This window comes from Telopea speciosissima, chromosome 2, assembly GCF_018873765.1.
Source record: "Telopea speciosissima isolate NSW1024214 ecotype Mountain lineage chromosome 2, Tspe_v1, whole genome shotgun sequence".
Lineage (NCBI taxonomy): Eukaryota > Viridiplantae > Streptophyta > Magnoliopsida > Proteales > Proteaceae > Telopea > Telopea speciosissima.
In genome coordinates, this window is record NC_057917.1 from 70,491,190 (window position 1) to 70,505,025 (window position 13,836).

General features: G+C 39.8%; 2 protein-coding genes across 2 annotated transcripts; one reads left to right on the top strand and one right to left on the bottom strand.

The window, feature by feature from the left end:
* Positions 1-4,949: 4,949 nt before the first annotated feature.
* Positions 4,950-8,725, bottom strand: LOC122650378 (phosphatidylinositol 4-kinase gamma 5-like). Its single transcript, XM_043843797.1, has 2 exons — positions 8,544-8,725; positions 4,950-7,378 (listed from the first exon to the last, which is right to left on the bottom strand). Exon 2 carries the CDS (start codon positions 7,119-7,121, stop codon positions 5,199-5,201), a length of 1,923 nt encoding a protein of 640 aa, XP_043699732.1. The 5' UTR covers positions 7,122-7,378; positions 8,544-8,725; the 3' UTR covers positions 4,950-5,198.
* Positions 8,726-13,232: 4,507 nt separating this feature from the next.
* LOC122651063 lies at positions 13,233-13,709 on the top strand. The gene has a single exon (XM_043844398.1). The coding sequence runs from the start codon at positions 13,233-13,235 to the stop codon at positions 13,707-13,709; it is 477 nt and encodes a 158-aa protein (XP_043700333.1).
* Positions 13,710-13,836: the final 127 nt, after the last annotated feature.

Below are 13,836 nucleotides of genomic sequence, written 5' to 3' on the forward strand. Positions count from 1 at the left end.
GCTTAATTTCTTCTTCTTCTTCTTCTTCTGCTATCGAAACCCATTCCCACCTTCAGGCCCCAATTTCACCAACTTCTCTTCATTCCAGACGGTTCTCTTTATTTTGCACACCTCTCTCTTCGAAGGAGTTCTTGGAGAACACACTTTAACTTTGCTACTCTGTTTTGTTCTCCTCTGTAATTCTCCATTGACGCACACAGATTTTCTCGGTTTTTCATATCAAGACGAGAACTCAATCTTCAAGTCTTTTGCTTTCTTCTGTTCTGAATCCGACCCCAATTGATGGGTTGTTTCTGAATCGGGAGAATTTCTCTCCTGATTGCTCTTCCTCGCATGAGAAGAAATGTAAAGAGATTGCCTTGAACTGTAATTCTGGTCCACGGTCGTTTGAATCGTTTCAATTGGGTTCAAACCCATTAAACTCTGCTGATTCTCTTCAACTGATTCTATTTCCGATAAGAACTGCTATTTCTCTGTAATTCTTCCACCTGGGTAGATTTTCTGTTTATCAGTTCCGAATCCCTTATAATTTTCTTCGGAGGTGTTTCTGTTTCAAATTCGTGATCTTCACATTTCACACTCGCTGGAGAACCTCTGTTTTTCCTAATGTCGGAGACCATATTAGTAAAATTCGGTGATTCTTCAGTTTTAGAATGTTTGGGTTCGGATTTGATGCCCATTTGCTTGAATTTTGAAATCCAAGAGATGGGAAAGACTTGAGAGAGCAAGGAGGGGCGAGAGGATGCAGAGTGGTAGTTGTTGCTGTTGTTGATAATGGATTTCTTTCTTCCCCATTTCATCTTTTGGTGATGAAAGAAGTAATCTTTCTTCTTCTTCAATGTAGTTAGCAGGAAGAGAAGGATGAAGGAGAGAGGGAGAGAGAGAGAAATGGAACCGAAGAAGATGAATTGAATGATGAGAAGGTAGCAGTTAGGGAGACAGTTAGGCTGTTATGGAAGACGTGGGTGGGCCTTAAGAGTCCGAGGAGGAGGAGGCGGCAGCGGCAGTGGTGGCGGTGGAGAAGGAGGCAGCGGCGGAGGAGGAAAGAAATGAGTGTTTTAAGGTTGAAGATGATGAAAAGGGTGTCATTGTAATTCAACTTGTGGTGTTTTAGAACAAGGGTAATATTGTCTTTTCAAATCATTAACTTACAGCAAACTAACACCGTCAGTCATAAGGGGTCAAAATGTAAGGTGGAAAAATCAAGGGGAGGAACGTGTAATTAGGGCAAAGTACAGGGGAAGCATATGTAATTTACCCAAAAAAAAAAGATAAAGAGGGAAAAGAAACTTGCATTGATTATTACATTAGGGCTTGTCTATTTATATATCATTAATCTATCTTGAATTGCACACAATGCATCTAAAACTACAACCACTCATCACCCTATAAAATTTCAAGGGCATTCCATGTTATCCTTTTCCTTTTCTTGTAGTCAAATCAAGAAAATATCAATACTCATAGGTCTCTCTAAACACTTAACCTAATTAAGTGTTATAGGGAAAGAAGGGTACACTTGGACCTCTGTATCTACCTCTCTTCTTAACATGAAAGGACCTAATTCCTCCCATATATGATATAATTTTCTTGCACCTCATTGATGTGATCCTCTATGTTGCTTGCTCAATAACCCTCTCCCTATAACTACTTTGATGGTAATTGGTCTTTATCTAAAAGTCTCAGCCATGTACTGTTATGAGCTTTGTTATGAGAGCAAGTATTTTATTTATTTATTTTTTGGTTCTATCCTACTCAAGGACTCACAGGCCAACTACAAACTAAAGAGAGAAGGCTAAGACAAGCCCACAATCTACAACTAGGAGGGGGAGGGGAGAGCGAATATGACGTCTACAGGAGTCAAAGTGGATTAGGATGCTCTCGTGCGTCAAATACCTAAGCTCTCTCTTCTCTCTCTTTTCTTTAATCGTACCTATTTTGACAAGTTGATAAGAATAGATAATAAGAAAATAGTTCTTTCAAGGGAACCAATCTCCAATGGGATAACTTCTATTAAAATCAAATCTCCTTTACCATTACAATTTAGAGATATTTAAATACCTACAACAACCCACTCCCTACAACTTAGGACCCAAGGATTAGTTATCCGTTACACAACTTACTCAACCTACAAACACTCCCCACTCTCCTACAAGTTAGGACTTAATCGGATTAAACACATATTATAATATTAATTCAAACTTATTAGACTCCGTTCCACATACAAGACTCACAAACTCAATCGTAAAGGTTGTCAATCATGTAAAAACTAGATGGGTCAGGCCAACATCTCTTGATTCATGCAGGCTTGAGAGAGATGGAAGAAAAAGAGAGTTTTACGCCAAACTATCATCTTTCTGATGATGAGAACTTCACTACTTTTTCATGGCAGATCCTCAAACTTCTCAGTGTGTGTCAAATGCAACATATCAACCTCATCCAACAACCCATACTGCTAATCTTTCTGATGATGAAAACTTATTTTTATGGACTCTTTCATTGGCTGATACACTAAACTTCATAGGAGTAATTATTAACAATAAAAATCAAAAGATGAATCTTCTCATGGAGCTCAAACATATAAAAAAGGTAAAATCTTCTCAAAGATATAACCAAAATAAAGACCGACATACCCATTTGTTCTCTCTTGTTCTTGTCCAAGAGATGAAAGACCATTTTTATTAATAAGATATTAGTATTGATGTTATCTTTTAATAAGATAATCCCCCTAGTCAAACCCTTGTCAAGATTAAACAATCATTATCAATGCCATTACAATCAATAACTTCTTAGTCCATCCAACACCCCCTAAAAAGAATTTGATAATAATAAGCAAAATATTGCCACAAGGTGAATTGGATCAGATTAACCAACATAAATTAAGGAAGCCATTATAATTGTTTTATGATAATATTTAGACTGGCTAGATAATTAATGATTACTAAAGATGTCAAATTTTTATTTTTTTATTTTTGATAAGTAGGGTTGTCGTTATTCACGACTCATCCACTCACCCATAACCAGCCATGACCCATGAGAGCTCCCTGTAGATGGCTTTAATCTAAAAATCTAATAAATAAGACAACAGTTTTGTTTCAATCAAATTAACTATACAGAACCTAATTCTATCAAATTAACTATACAGAATCTAATTAGATCAAACAATAAAGAACTCATGTTGTATATCCATATTACAACTGAGAACTAATGATTTCAAATCGTAGGTCAAAGCATCTAACTCTCAATTTGAACAGGATGATGCGAAGAACCAATGATTTCAAATCGTAGGTCAAGGCATCGAACTCTCATTTTGAACAGGATGATGCTCGCCCAACCATTATACTGGAATTCCTGATTCAGGTTTCAGACCCGGTTACCACGAGAGCAAATAGAAACAATTAACCGAAGCAGCAAGCCAGACAGACTATTTTAACTCTTTTTTATTTTTGTGGGAAGAAAATTTATTTATTATCTCGTGCCCAATGCATAGTATTTAAGTTATAGAGTTCAAAAAACCATGGAGTTGATAGTAACCAACTTGTCTCACACGCACAAGACAAGACCTTTCTTGCCAGAGAATCAGCCACTCTGTTAATCTCCCTAGGAATATGGTAAAAGGAGCAAGATCTAAAATGTGTTACAAGACATTGAATATCTTTGACAATATTGAGGCCTTCGAATTGACAGGAAACCGAGTTACTTGTCAATGCTGAAATAAGATCTTTGCAGTGGGATTCCACCAAGAGATCATCGATGCCTTCCGAGATACTATATGACAATCCCAACCTCATAGCAAGAGCCTCACACAGCTACTAATGGGATTCCTTTGAAGTCACGAACTACACTGCCTAATCCTCCCATGTCTCCACTTGAAGAAGCATTCGAATTGAGTTTAAAAGAGAGGGAGAGGGGGTACCATGCTGTATTGTTAAGGCACGAACTCTGATCGGCATGTTGAGTGTTGCGCACCTGACCCTTCTGAGAATTGAGGAGTTGCAAGCCAGACTGTTACATATCTTACAAGGCCAGCAGTCCATTGCACCCAAACACACCAAGCAAACCATTATTTGAACAGTGCGGTTTTGAGAATCTGACTGCAATTTGGAGCAACATGAAATTAAGCATTTTTTATAGGCAAAACAACATTAGCGTAGCCTTGATAAATATTTATGAATTTACCACCAGCCTTTTGGGCCCTCTACACTGATCACAATCAGAGCATCAATATAAGACAACATATTAATCAAAATCTACTCCAACACAAGGAACCGTTACCCATTAACAACTACACAATCTCTGTCGGCTACAATCAATGGTGCTCTTTCACCCCCACCACGCAAAATCTCTCTATCAGCAACAGAATGCATTAACAAAGCAGTTTTTTTAAATAAAAGAAAATCAAACACAACTAAAGACTATAAATTAAACGTTCTACATCATCAAGCCCCCCAAATTTAACCCAATCCCACTTGTTTTCCTTTGCTCACGATGCAGGATCACAAACAAAACTCATAACCCCATTAATCACAATCCCTTGAAGAAGACCTTGGGCTTCTGCTTCATCTTCGCATTCTGAACCACCATACCCAAATCCCAAACAGATTATCTGGGTTCGCTGAACAATCAAAGATGTCCATCCCGCCAAGTTCGAAAACACAGATCAAACCAGCTTCTCAGTTATGGATCTAGCCCATCCAAAAATCACAGCCATCAAGAAAGAAATGTGTAGATCACTTCAAACAAAGTTAGCCAATCCATAAACCATAACCATCCCAACAAGAATTGTGTAGATCAATTCAAACCAAGTCCACAAAATATCAGTTCACTTAGATAAGAACACTATCCTTACAATGTACATACACCTCTCTTTTTTCCCGTCCCTGCATTTTATTCTACTGATTATTTCAGTATCAGTGCGAAAAAAGGGAGTAAAGAACGCAAAAATAATAATATTAAAAGAAAAAGGAAATCAGATTCATACCCACTCAACCTAAGCTGATGACTGATATACTCTCATCCTCATTCTAACAATATGTACAACAATCCTACGACTTCCAACTACAAATACCTTCTTCTGTGAGAAGAAAAACAAAATCAGAAAAAGAAAGTACCAAACCTACCTACAAAGCTTCATCCCCACAACCTACAAGTCTTATTCATCTTCAGTATTCTTTTTACAACTACAGATTGGTAAAACTGTCTCAAAACTGGCAAGAAGTTCCGAGCCTCTGTCTCTGCCTCTGTCCCAGGGTGACAGCTTTACGGCTGGCAAATGCAGGATACAGCAGCTCCTGGACCTTCTCAAGGAACAGTGACCACTGCTCTTCGTTCATGTCCGCCAGCTTCACAAAGTTTGCACTAGCAGGCAGCTGCTCATTTGCACTTCTCCAGTTCCCAGATGATCTGCATTCTGGTTTAGCCATCTGATAATGTTGGGTCTTCTCACCCAGGCACATGTTCTTCAGAGACATGGAGAGCTTTGACGCAGTAGGAACCTGGGTCCGAGCCAATGGGACAGCAAATTCCTCCATCCTGGCTGGTTCTTCACCTGGCTTTTCTTCCCCTTCACTGTCATCCTCTTCAATGCACTCCTCCAGTTTAGACAGAGGGTTTCGACCATTCCCACCCTTAAACCCAATATGGAATGTCCCGTTATGCAGGAAATAATCTGCCATCTTAGGAGTGAAGTCATTTTCAGCTTCCTCACAATCTATATCAAACTGAAACTCCTGTTCCTCTCCTGCTTCAGCATCTGGAGATAACACTTCCCGCTCTGCTATCAGCCTCCTTGCCTCAATGCATATAACTTCCAGCTCACTTGGCTCTTCTTCACAGCCTCGAAACTCTCTTGTCATCATCTCACCAATCTCAGCTAGGCAGAGACCAAAGGCAGCTGCTTCCTTGAGGAAAATTGTGCACAGATCCAAGATCCGAAGGCATGCCTCCCGAATATTGGGCAGCTCCATTCGAAGCATCTCAGAGTCCTTTACTGGATCAAGATTTGCTATGTACTCAAGCTCGTCATCTGAAAATGGAATTGATGCCTGAGGCCAATGGATCCATTCAAAATAAGGGTCCTCAAGGCTCTCTGGCAGGCAAAGGCCATGATCAATCGGAATAAGCTCCACATGACCAAACCTCCCAACCCCATCAAGCTTCCTAACAAGAAGGTTTCCAGCATGCCTGTCAGTGTTAAAGATCCTAACATCCAATATCCCTATCCTATGCACTGCAGCAACAGGGAAGCTCGAAGTCCCATGATCACTGGCATCAAAGTCATGAGGAATGAACTGTTGGAAAGATGCAATTTTGCTCACCTGCTTCTTGCCATGAGACTTGGTTCCATTCACCCCTTCGTTGACATGGAAGATTGAGTGAGTTATCTTCACAAGGGCAGTAGCAGGCACACTGGCAAAGTGATCATAATCAAGAAGGTAAGCTGCAACTTCTCTGATCCCTGTTTCCCCAACTCGCACTGAACGCTTCAGTCCTGGCTGACCAAGGGCTTTGCCAACAAAGCCCTTTGGGTTGTTTGGCGCAAAAGGTTCTTCATCTGTGGGCTTCACAATCGCAACACTCTCTCTCCAGATATTTCTAAAATAATAAGCACCTCCAAGGCCACTGTGAACAGGGGTTGGTTCAACACCATTCTTAATCCCCTTTACAATGTCCTTCACCAGTTGCTTGGTTTCAGCAAAACGACTAGGGCAGCCTAAGATTTCAATTAGGCCACTCTTGTCTCTCTGTTGGAGATCACGACCAGTAGGTGACAAACATGGGGTGGATGAACTTCTGTGCAGCAAGTTCCTTGTCAGAAGAAGAGGGGCATCATTTCGTACAGCACTAAGATCATTCTTCAAAACCATATCCCCGAAGGTCAGTGAGCTCTCCTCTGTTGGAACATTAAGGGCAACTTGCAACCTCCTCTTCACAGTATGTGCATTGTCACTCCTATCCAACTCTATCCCCAGCACACAACCAGTTTCAGTTTGCACAAAGACACGCCTCCTACCAGCAGGTTTTCCCTCCACTCTCTTGGTCCCATGGTACTCCCCATTGATGGTACCATTAAAGACTGCAACAGCCATCTGGGTCTGCACAGGGCTGTCCAGGTTAGGAGACATGGAATGAAAAGGAAAACCAGTGGCTTTTGAGGCCAGCAACAGAGGTGGCGGTAGAATAAAGCTTTTCTTCCTCTCTCAAGCAGGCGCCAAACTCGAAATCTGACACTAATTGAGCGAGAAAGAAGTGTGTATCACAAACAATCATTAATTGACTGACTAGAATATGAATTGGCCTTTGGTTATCACATCAGAGATACTTCACTGCGAACCAGGACAGAGAAAGAGATGCAGCGACATTGCTTAGTGGGGCAAACCATCTGTTGCATGACAAAGCAGAAGAGGCAGAATCTTTCAATTAATAGAATTAGTGATACGATTAATGGTTAAAAGAAAGAGTTGCACTATCCCTGCTCAAATAATTTACATTACAGATCCAACATGGGTATGCTCAAATAATTTACTTTACAGATCCAACATGGGTATTTAATAACCAACGCCCACACCAGACGTCAACAGTCCCTAAGAAAATTCAAAAAAGAGGTAGAAGAAAATAACAACACATGTTCCTATAAAATTCCCCCACCTCCCGACACCAGGAAAAAAAATAATTTGCCTTCATTGACCATTGAGATAGAGAAGAACTGAAATAAAATCTCATCACTTGTGGTTGAAGCAACATATAGAGGAATGGTTTGGCGTTCTCTCATTAGCTAACTTCATCGAACATATAGAGAAATGAATTGAGGGGGTGGGTGGGACAGAAAGAACAAGAGAAGGAAATGGCAGGAAAACATATTTTGCAGACACCAAGATATCGCGTATACTAATCAATAAATCATTAATACAGAGGAAAGAGAACCCGAACAACTAGGCCAAAGCATTAAGAAATTACCAAATCTAGCTTTTAGACATTTTCCATGCATTTTAGCCATGAGTTAGAGTTTCATTCTCTTGAGGTGGTGGACTTCTTTTTCAGATCTACTCTTAAGTTTCGAAAAATATTTCAGAGACAAGGAAAGAGTGCGATCTCTTTTGCCAACTGAGATCCGCAAAAAATCGCTACCATTTCTTGAAAGTTCACTGCTTATTTCTACAGGGCACGAATCCGACCATAGAAACTGAATGGACTACAAAATTATTAAACCATTTCACTGAATATAACTGAAACCAGAGATGAACATAAGGGAATGTAACCACACACCTATGTTTTACAGGAACAGTAAAGAAGACACTATCATATCGGCCTTCTGACCCCAAAAAAAAAAAAAAAATACTCAATCCGGCAAGGAAAGTACAGGCTGTAAAGATACTAAACTGTATGTGAACCGACTTCAACATTCCAAAGATAGAAACTTAAACCCACTCCAAAGGCAATTGAAAATCGTCATCCAAATAAGAACAACTAAGATGTAGCGCTTCCGAAGATTCATCATAAAGAAAGCCTCTAATAAAATTCAAAGAAAATGAAGAGAGAAAACTCACCAGATAGCGAGATCTCGATGGAACAAAGACGAATCGTAAGAGAAGCAATACGGCCACGGCTTTTCGTGCCGTTCGGAGGAGGACAAATACAGAAAACGAAGGGTCGGATCCGAGAAGCAGAAGGTTAAACAGCCAATAAAATTGAATGCCTCTGAAACCTCTTCTCCCAGCCAAAACCCTCTCTTTCTCTCTCACTGTTCCTCTCTGAGTCTCGTTCTTTCTTGTTCGCTCGCTCGCTAGTCCCCTCTGTTCTTCGTTCGAATCATCTTAAACTCGTCTCCCAAGTAGTGAACACATGAAAAGAGTGAGAGGGTGGGAGTTAGGGTTAAAAAACCAACCGTGGTTAGACGACTTTGGTTTCTTTTATCTTCATTTCTCTTAACTGAGAATCAGAAGTCTCTGGAACCGGAAATGAAGGCCGTCAGATTTGAAATTACGAAAATGTAAGTTCGACCGTTTGATTCTTCAGGAATTGATATCGTACGGATGAAAGTGGAAGAGATGATGTGGAGATAAGCCATTGGTTTATGACGTGGCAATGTCATCGTCGAACTACCAGAATAGAATAGTATTGCTGCAGTAGAGTAGTAGTAGTAGACAGGCCAAGAAACTATGGGCGTTCCCAATGGGAGAAATTTACTCTACCTGAGCGCTTGTGGTGTACGCTTTCTTCTCAATAAAAGTACATAGACAAAAATGCCCTTTGCAATACCATAAAATCAAAATTGATTAATAGATCATGTGGTTAAGATCGCTCGTGTTATTTGATATCAGGGGATGAGATCACAGCAGTAATGCATGGATTTAGATTTGAGATGAGAGGTTAAGATTATTTAATGTGCAATCGGGTGGGATCCAACCAGAACCTGATTAACTTGGAAGTCTTGCGCGTACATTAATGGACATTTAAAACATTAAAATTAAAATTGGAAGTTGAGGTCTAAATAGACATTTAAAACATTAAATTTGGAGATTTAAACATGCATCTCGATGGCATCCTTAATGTACGATCTTTAATGGTTAAAGCTTCTCTGTGTCCACGTCAGCTTCTTCATCACGCGGGAGAGAAACTACAGATACGTGGGACCCACTCCCACCAAATCCTGGGATCAGGATCATCTCCAGGGAGCTTAGCACCCAGGCACATCCAGGGGGCATCCAACGGTTGAGCTGTATCACACACATCTCGGTGCACGCCTAGGGATGTGTGCCCCAATGGCTGGCAGTACCCTAGGCGTGCTGGGTTCCCCGGAGACGAGCTAAACAGCAAATCCTGCACTCTACACAATCCCAGTTGCTATTAAGGATTTTGAAGCAATAAGGAGGGTAGTTGAGTCATTTTAAAAGATGACACCCGAGCATTACGGAATCAACAGATAGAAGAAGATTTCAGCATTAACTAGTCTTAAGATGGGATTTTCTTTTTGGAATTGGAGAGCTTTAAAGAGGGAAGGGGGAAGGGGGAAGGGGGAAAGGGGAAGGGGGTGTTAGGAGAGGGCCCAAGGTGGTTTGAATTCATGACTTCTTATTTGAGGAGTTGGTTTTTTGCCAATTGAGCATCACCCTTGGGGTTATGAAGGGATTTTCGATTTTCACGAGGTGGAATGATAACCTCGGATGTTCTTGAGTCTAGGCACAGGAGCTACACGATCGATTAGCGCTCTTTTTTCCTTTAAGTATTTATTTAAAGTCAATTTAAAATATAAAGACAATAATAGTAAAATAAAAATAAATTAATATTAAAAGCATGTATTTATTTTAAATAAAATATAAACAAAGAAAAAAAGAGACAAATAAACATAAAATTTTAATACATTTAAAATTAAGTAATCAAATAATTAAAATGCATGACAATGACCAACGGAATATTATCATATATATTTTCTTAAGTACCCACACAAGGATGAGGTGCCCAACCCTCAACAACATATTATTTTATTCTTTCTTTTTTAGGAATTTCTTGGGTCCTTATCGCCCCTGTACTGGGGGGTGCTGTGCGCATCGTGTGGCGTAGCACCACCCATGTGTGCACAGTGGGGCCCACTATGCACACATGGGCGGTGCTGCGCCGCACGATGCGCACAGCACCGCCCCCAGTACTGGGGGCGATAATTTTCCAAAGTTCCTCGAATATTCATATACTCCTATTTTTATTTTTTTATTTTTTTTGATGAAAGAGAAAAACTTATATTGCAAATTAAAGAGTTGTACAGATACCTTCTAACCAGACAGTTTTAGTAAGGAGAGTTTTTTGAGCTAGAGGTTTAAGGCAAACTAGGATAGAGGGGTTTGGGGAAGTCTTAAACACAAATTCAAAAGAGTAGTCTAGGATCTTCAAAAAATACTCCAAAACTTCTAAGGGCCATGGGGAGAGGGATGGAGTTGGAAGAAGTCCAGGTAACACCTTGTTATAGCACCAAACTTCTTTCAGCTTCAAACCCCTAGCTTTAGCCAATTCAAACCCAGTGAGAAGGGCAATCAATTCCGGTTGCAACTCATGGAGACTCTTAGATTTACCGACATTTAACAAAATGAAATTTCCTTTAAACAGGATTCCAAGGGTCCATCTAGAACAGCCTATGTCCTTTGGATCAAGCCCTACGCAAACCAAAACAGGAAAATCCAGAGAAAGTAAATGAGGAGAAGATTGAAGAAACAAGTCTTGATTATTAATTAATAATACAGAAGAGCGGGTAATAAGGGGGGGTGGGAATAGAGAGATCTCCCAACCATATAACATGTTAAATTGTGCAGGTAATTAACTAAACTTAGTAAAAATGTCCAGATTCAAACATGGGTGAAGCCTTTTAAAATAAAATTGTTGTAAAACATTTGGATTTAGAAAAATCTTTAAATCTCTAAAGAATATATATTGCAATTCCACACAGGCTTGCAAGTTTAGGAAGTCCAAAATGATGGTTAACAATATATAATCATCTTTTCTATTACAAATAACACCAAATATTTTGAGAATATACAATCACACATTGTAGGAGAGCTTTATACATGAACGAAAGTCATGAACACTTGGAAATTATAAAAACGACACTTCATATGAATGAGAATGATGGTGGGATTGAGCCGTCTCCTTAAGATCATAGTCACCCCTATGGTGTAATATGGGTTCTTGTGAATTGTCCTTTAAGATGAAACAGACCCTTATGTCTTCTAGTAGTTAGTGCGTTCACTTATTAAGCCGATGAGGTGGAGGATGAGTATACCCCTCATCGGTGTACTATGTTCTCACAAGTCACAACCGTCTGCTAGCTTACCCCACACAGATGATATGCCTATTCCTCTCTATTAAATTTCAATAAAAAAAAAAGTGATCTTCTTTGCATAAATTGAATATGAGAGAGAGAGAGAGAGTTTGTGTAGTGGGCAATTCGAGTCATCAATTCAATCCCCACCCATCAATCTCGTATACATTTAGAGAGGTCCATTTGGATGTGTTGAAACCCCAACATTGATTTATCAATTCAAATGTAATTGGCGGTAAGTGGGCTTAGGGATAGGGAGGAAACATTGCAGGCTTTGCAGCTAATAGAGATAAAGAGGAAGGTCTTTTCCCATCTAACTTGTGAAAAAATAGGAAATACCAAAAGGGACATGAAAGAGAACTTTTTCTATCTAAATTTTCAAAAATAGGCAAATAATGACAAATAAAATAGAGACGTGAGAGAGAAGATATATAAGGTTTTAATTTTATAAATACAAAAAATAAGAAAATTATAAGAGAGACATAGAAAATGATATATTTTATTATAAAGGGTATTTCTGTCAAATGAAATATTTTGATAATTAATCCAGGCATTACAGTAGTTGTAAGTTTGTACAAACCATCAAATTCAACTACTTTTAAAACCCATAGTACTTCTTTAATTATTTTTTTATTTTTTTATTTTTTTTTTGGGGGGGGGGGGGTTAAACACTTCTTTTAATTACTTCTTACCAAGGGTGTGTCATGTATTATTTGCATGTATAAATGATATCTTATTATTCATATGTTATCCAAGTGGTATATTTTATAATTTAATTAATAATTGTTGCAAATAATAAAACCAAACTTTGACATGAGTAAATGCCAAATAAAGAAATTATGCTATCCTAATCCTGTTGCTAATTATGCTATCTTAATCAAGTAGGAGGATGAGTTAAGGTGGGGTGCAGCAAAGAATGGGTGTTTTAGTGTAAAGTCAGCTTATAATATGCTCTGTAACAGAGAGGATGTTATCCAATCTCAGCGACGTTCCACTTCAACCTCGTCATCAGCTCATTCTGTCAGCCCTAACATCGATTGGAAGAAGATTTGGACATGTCCTACTCTCCCTAAGATTCGCACTTTTCTTTGGAAAGCTTGTGCTGGAGGCTTAGCTACTGGAGTTGCACTTCAAAGGAGACGGGTCCCTTTGGATCCTACATGCCCAAGGTGTGGGAGAGCCCCAGAATCTATTGAACATATTCTGTTTTCTTGCGACTTTGCTAGGGCGACCTGGTTTGGCAGCAGCCTAGCCCAGATGATGCCCCCTCATACCATAACCATCGGTGATTGGATTAAAAGTTGGGAAGCTTTCAACTCCCTAGGGAAGAAGGAAAAAAAAGGAGTCGATTAGCCTTTGTAGTTTCTTGGCCTGGTCCCTTTGGCTCGCGAAGAATGAGTTTATCTTTAATGGCAAGCAAGGATCCCCCATGGAGGTTATCAGCAGAGCTCAGGCGGCTACTTGTGAATTCCTTAATGCTCAAAAGCCTCAGAAGAATCTGGTTCAATGCAAGAATCTCCAAAACCATCAGCTGCAGCAACATTGGATACCACCTGAAGAAGGGTGGGTCAAGGTAAACAGTGATGCTTCCCAAGGTGCTACCATGGAGAAAGGAGGACTAGGCCTTATTATTAGAGATCATCTGGGCAGGCCTCTTCGTGCTGTCTCTGAACCTTGTTCCTTTCAATCCATTCGGTTGGGGGAAGCCTTAGCCTTGAGAGCAGGTATGATACAGGCTTTGAATGATGGGTGGACCAAGGTCAGATTTGAATCTGATAATCTGGAAATGATCTCCTACCTTACCAGGCAGCAGTGCAACATCCCCTTGGAGGTGCCCCCAGTTATCAATGATGTCTTTCACCTTTCCCCATCCTTCACTCTTGTGTCTTTTTCTCATATTTCTTGAGACTGCAACGGGATTGCAGATGCTTTGGCTAGGAGGGCCCTATCAATTATGTGTACGGTAGACTGGCCTATATCCACTCTTTGGATTCAGTGGGCTTGTAACCCTGAGTCCTTGTGTTTTACACATT

What these genes read in the sequence shown, in the direction of transcription:
- LOC122650378 (XM_043843797.1), bottom strand. Translation starts at nt 7,121, where the DNA reads ATGTCTCCTAACCTGGACAGCCCTGTGCAGACCCAGATGGCTGTTGCA.
- LOC122651063 (XM_043844398.1), top strand. Translation starts at nt 13,233, where the DNA reads ATGGAGGTTATCAGCAGAGCTCAGGCGGCTACTTGTGAATTCCTTAAT.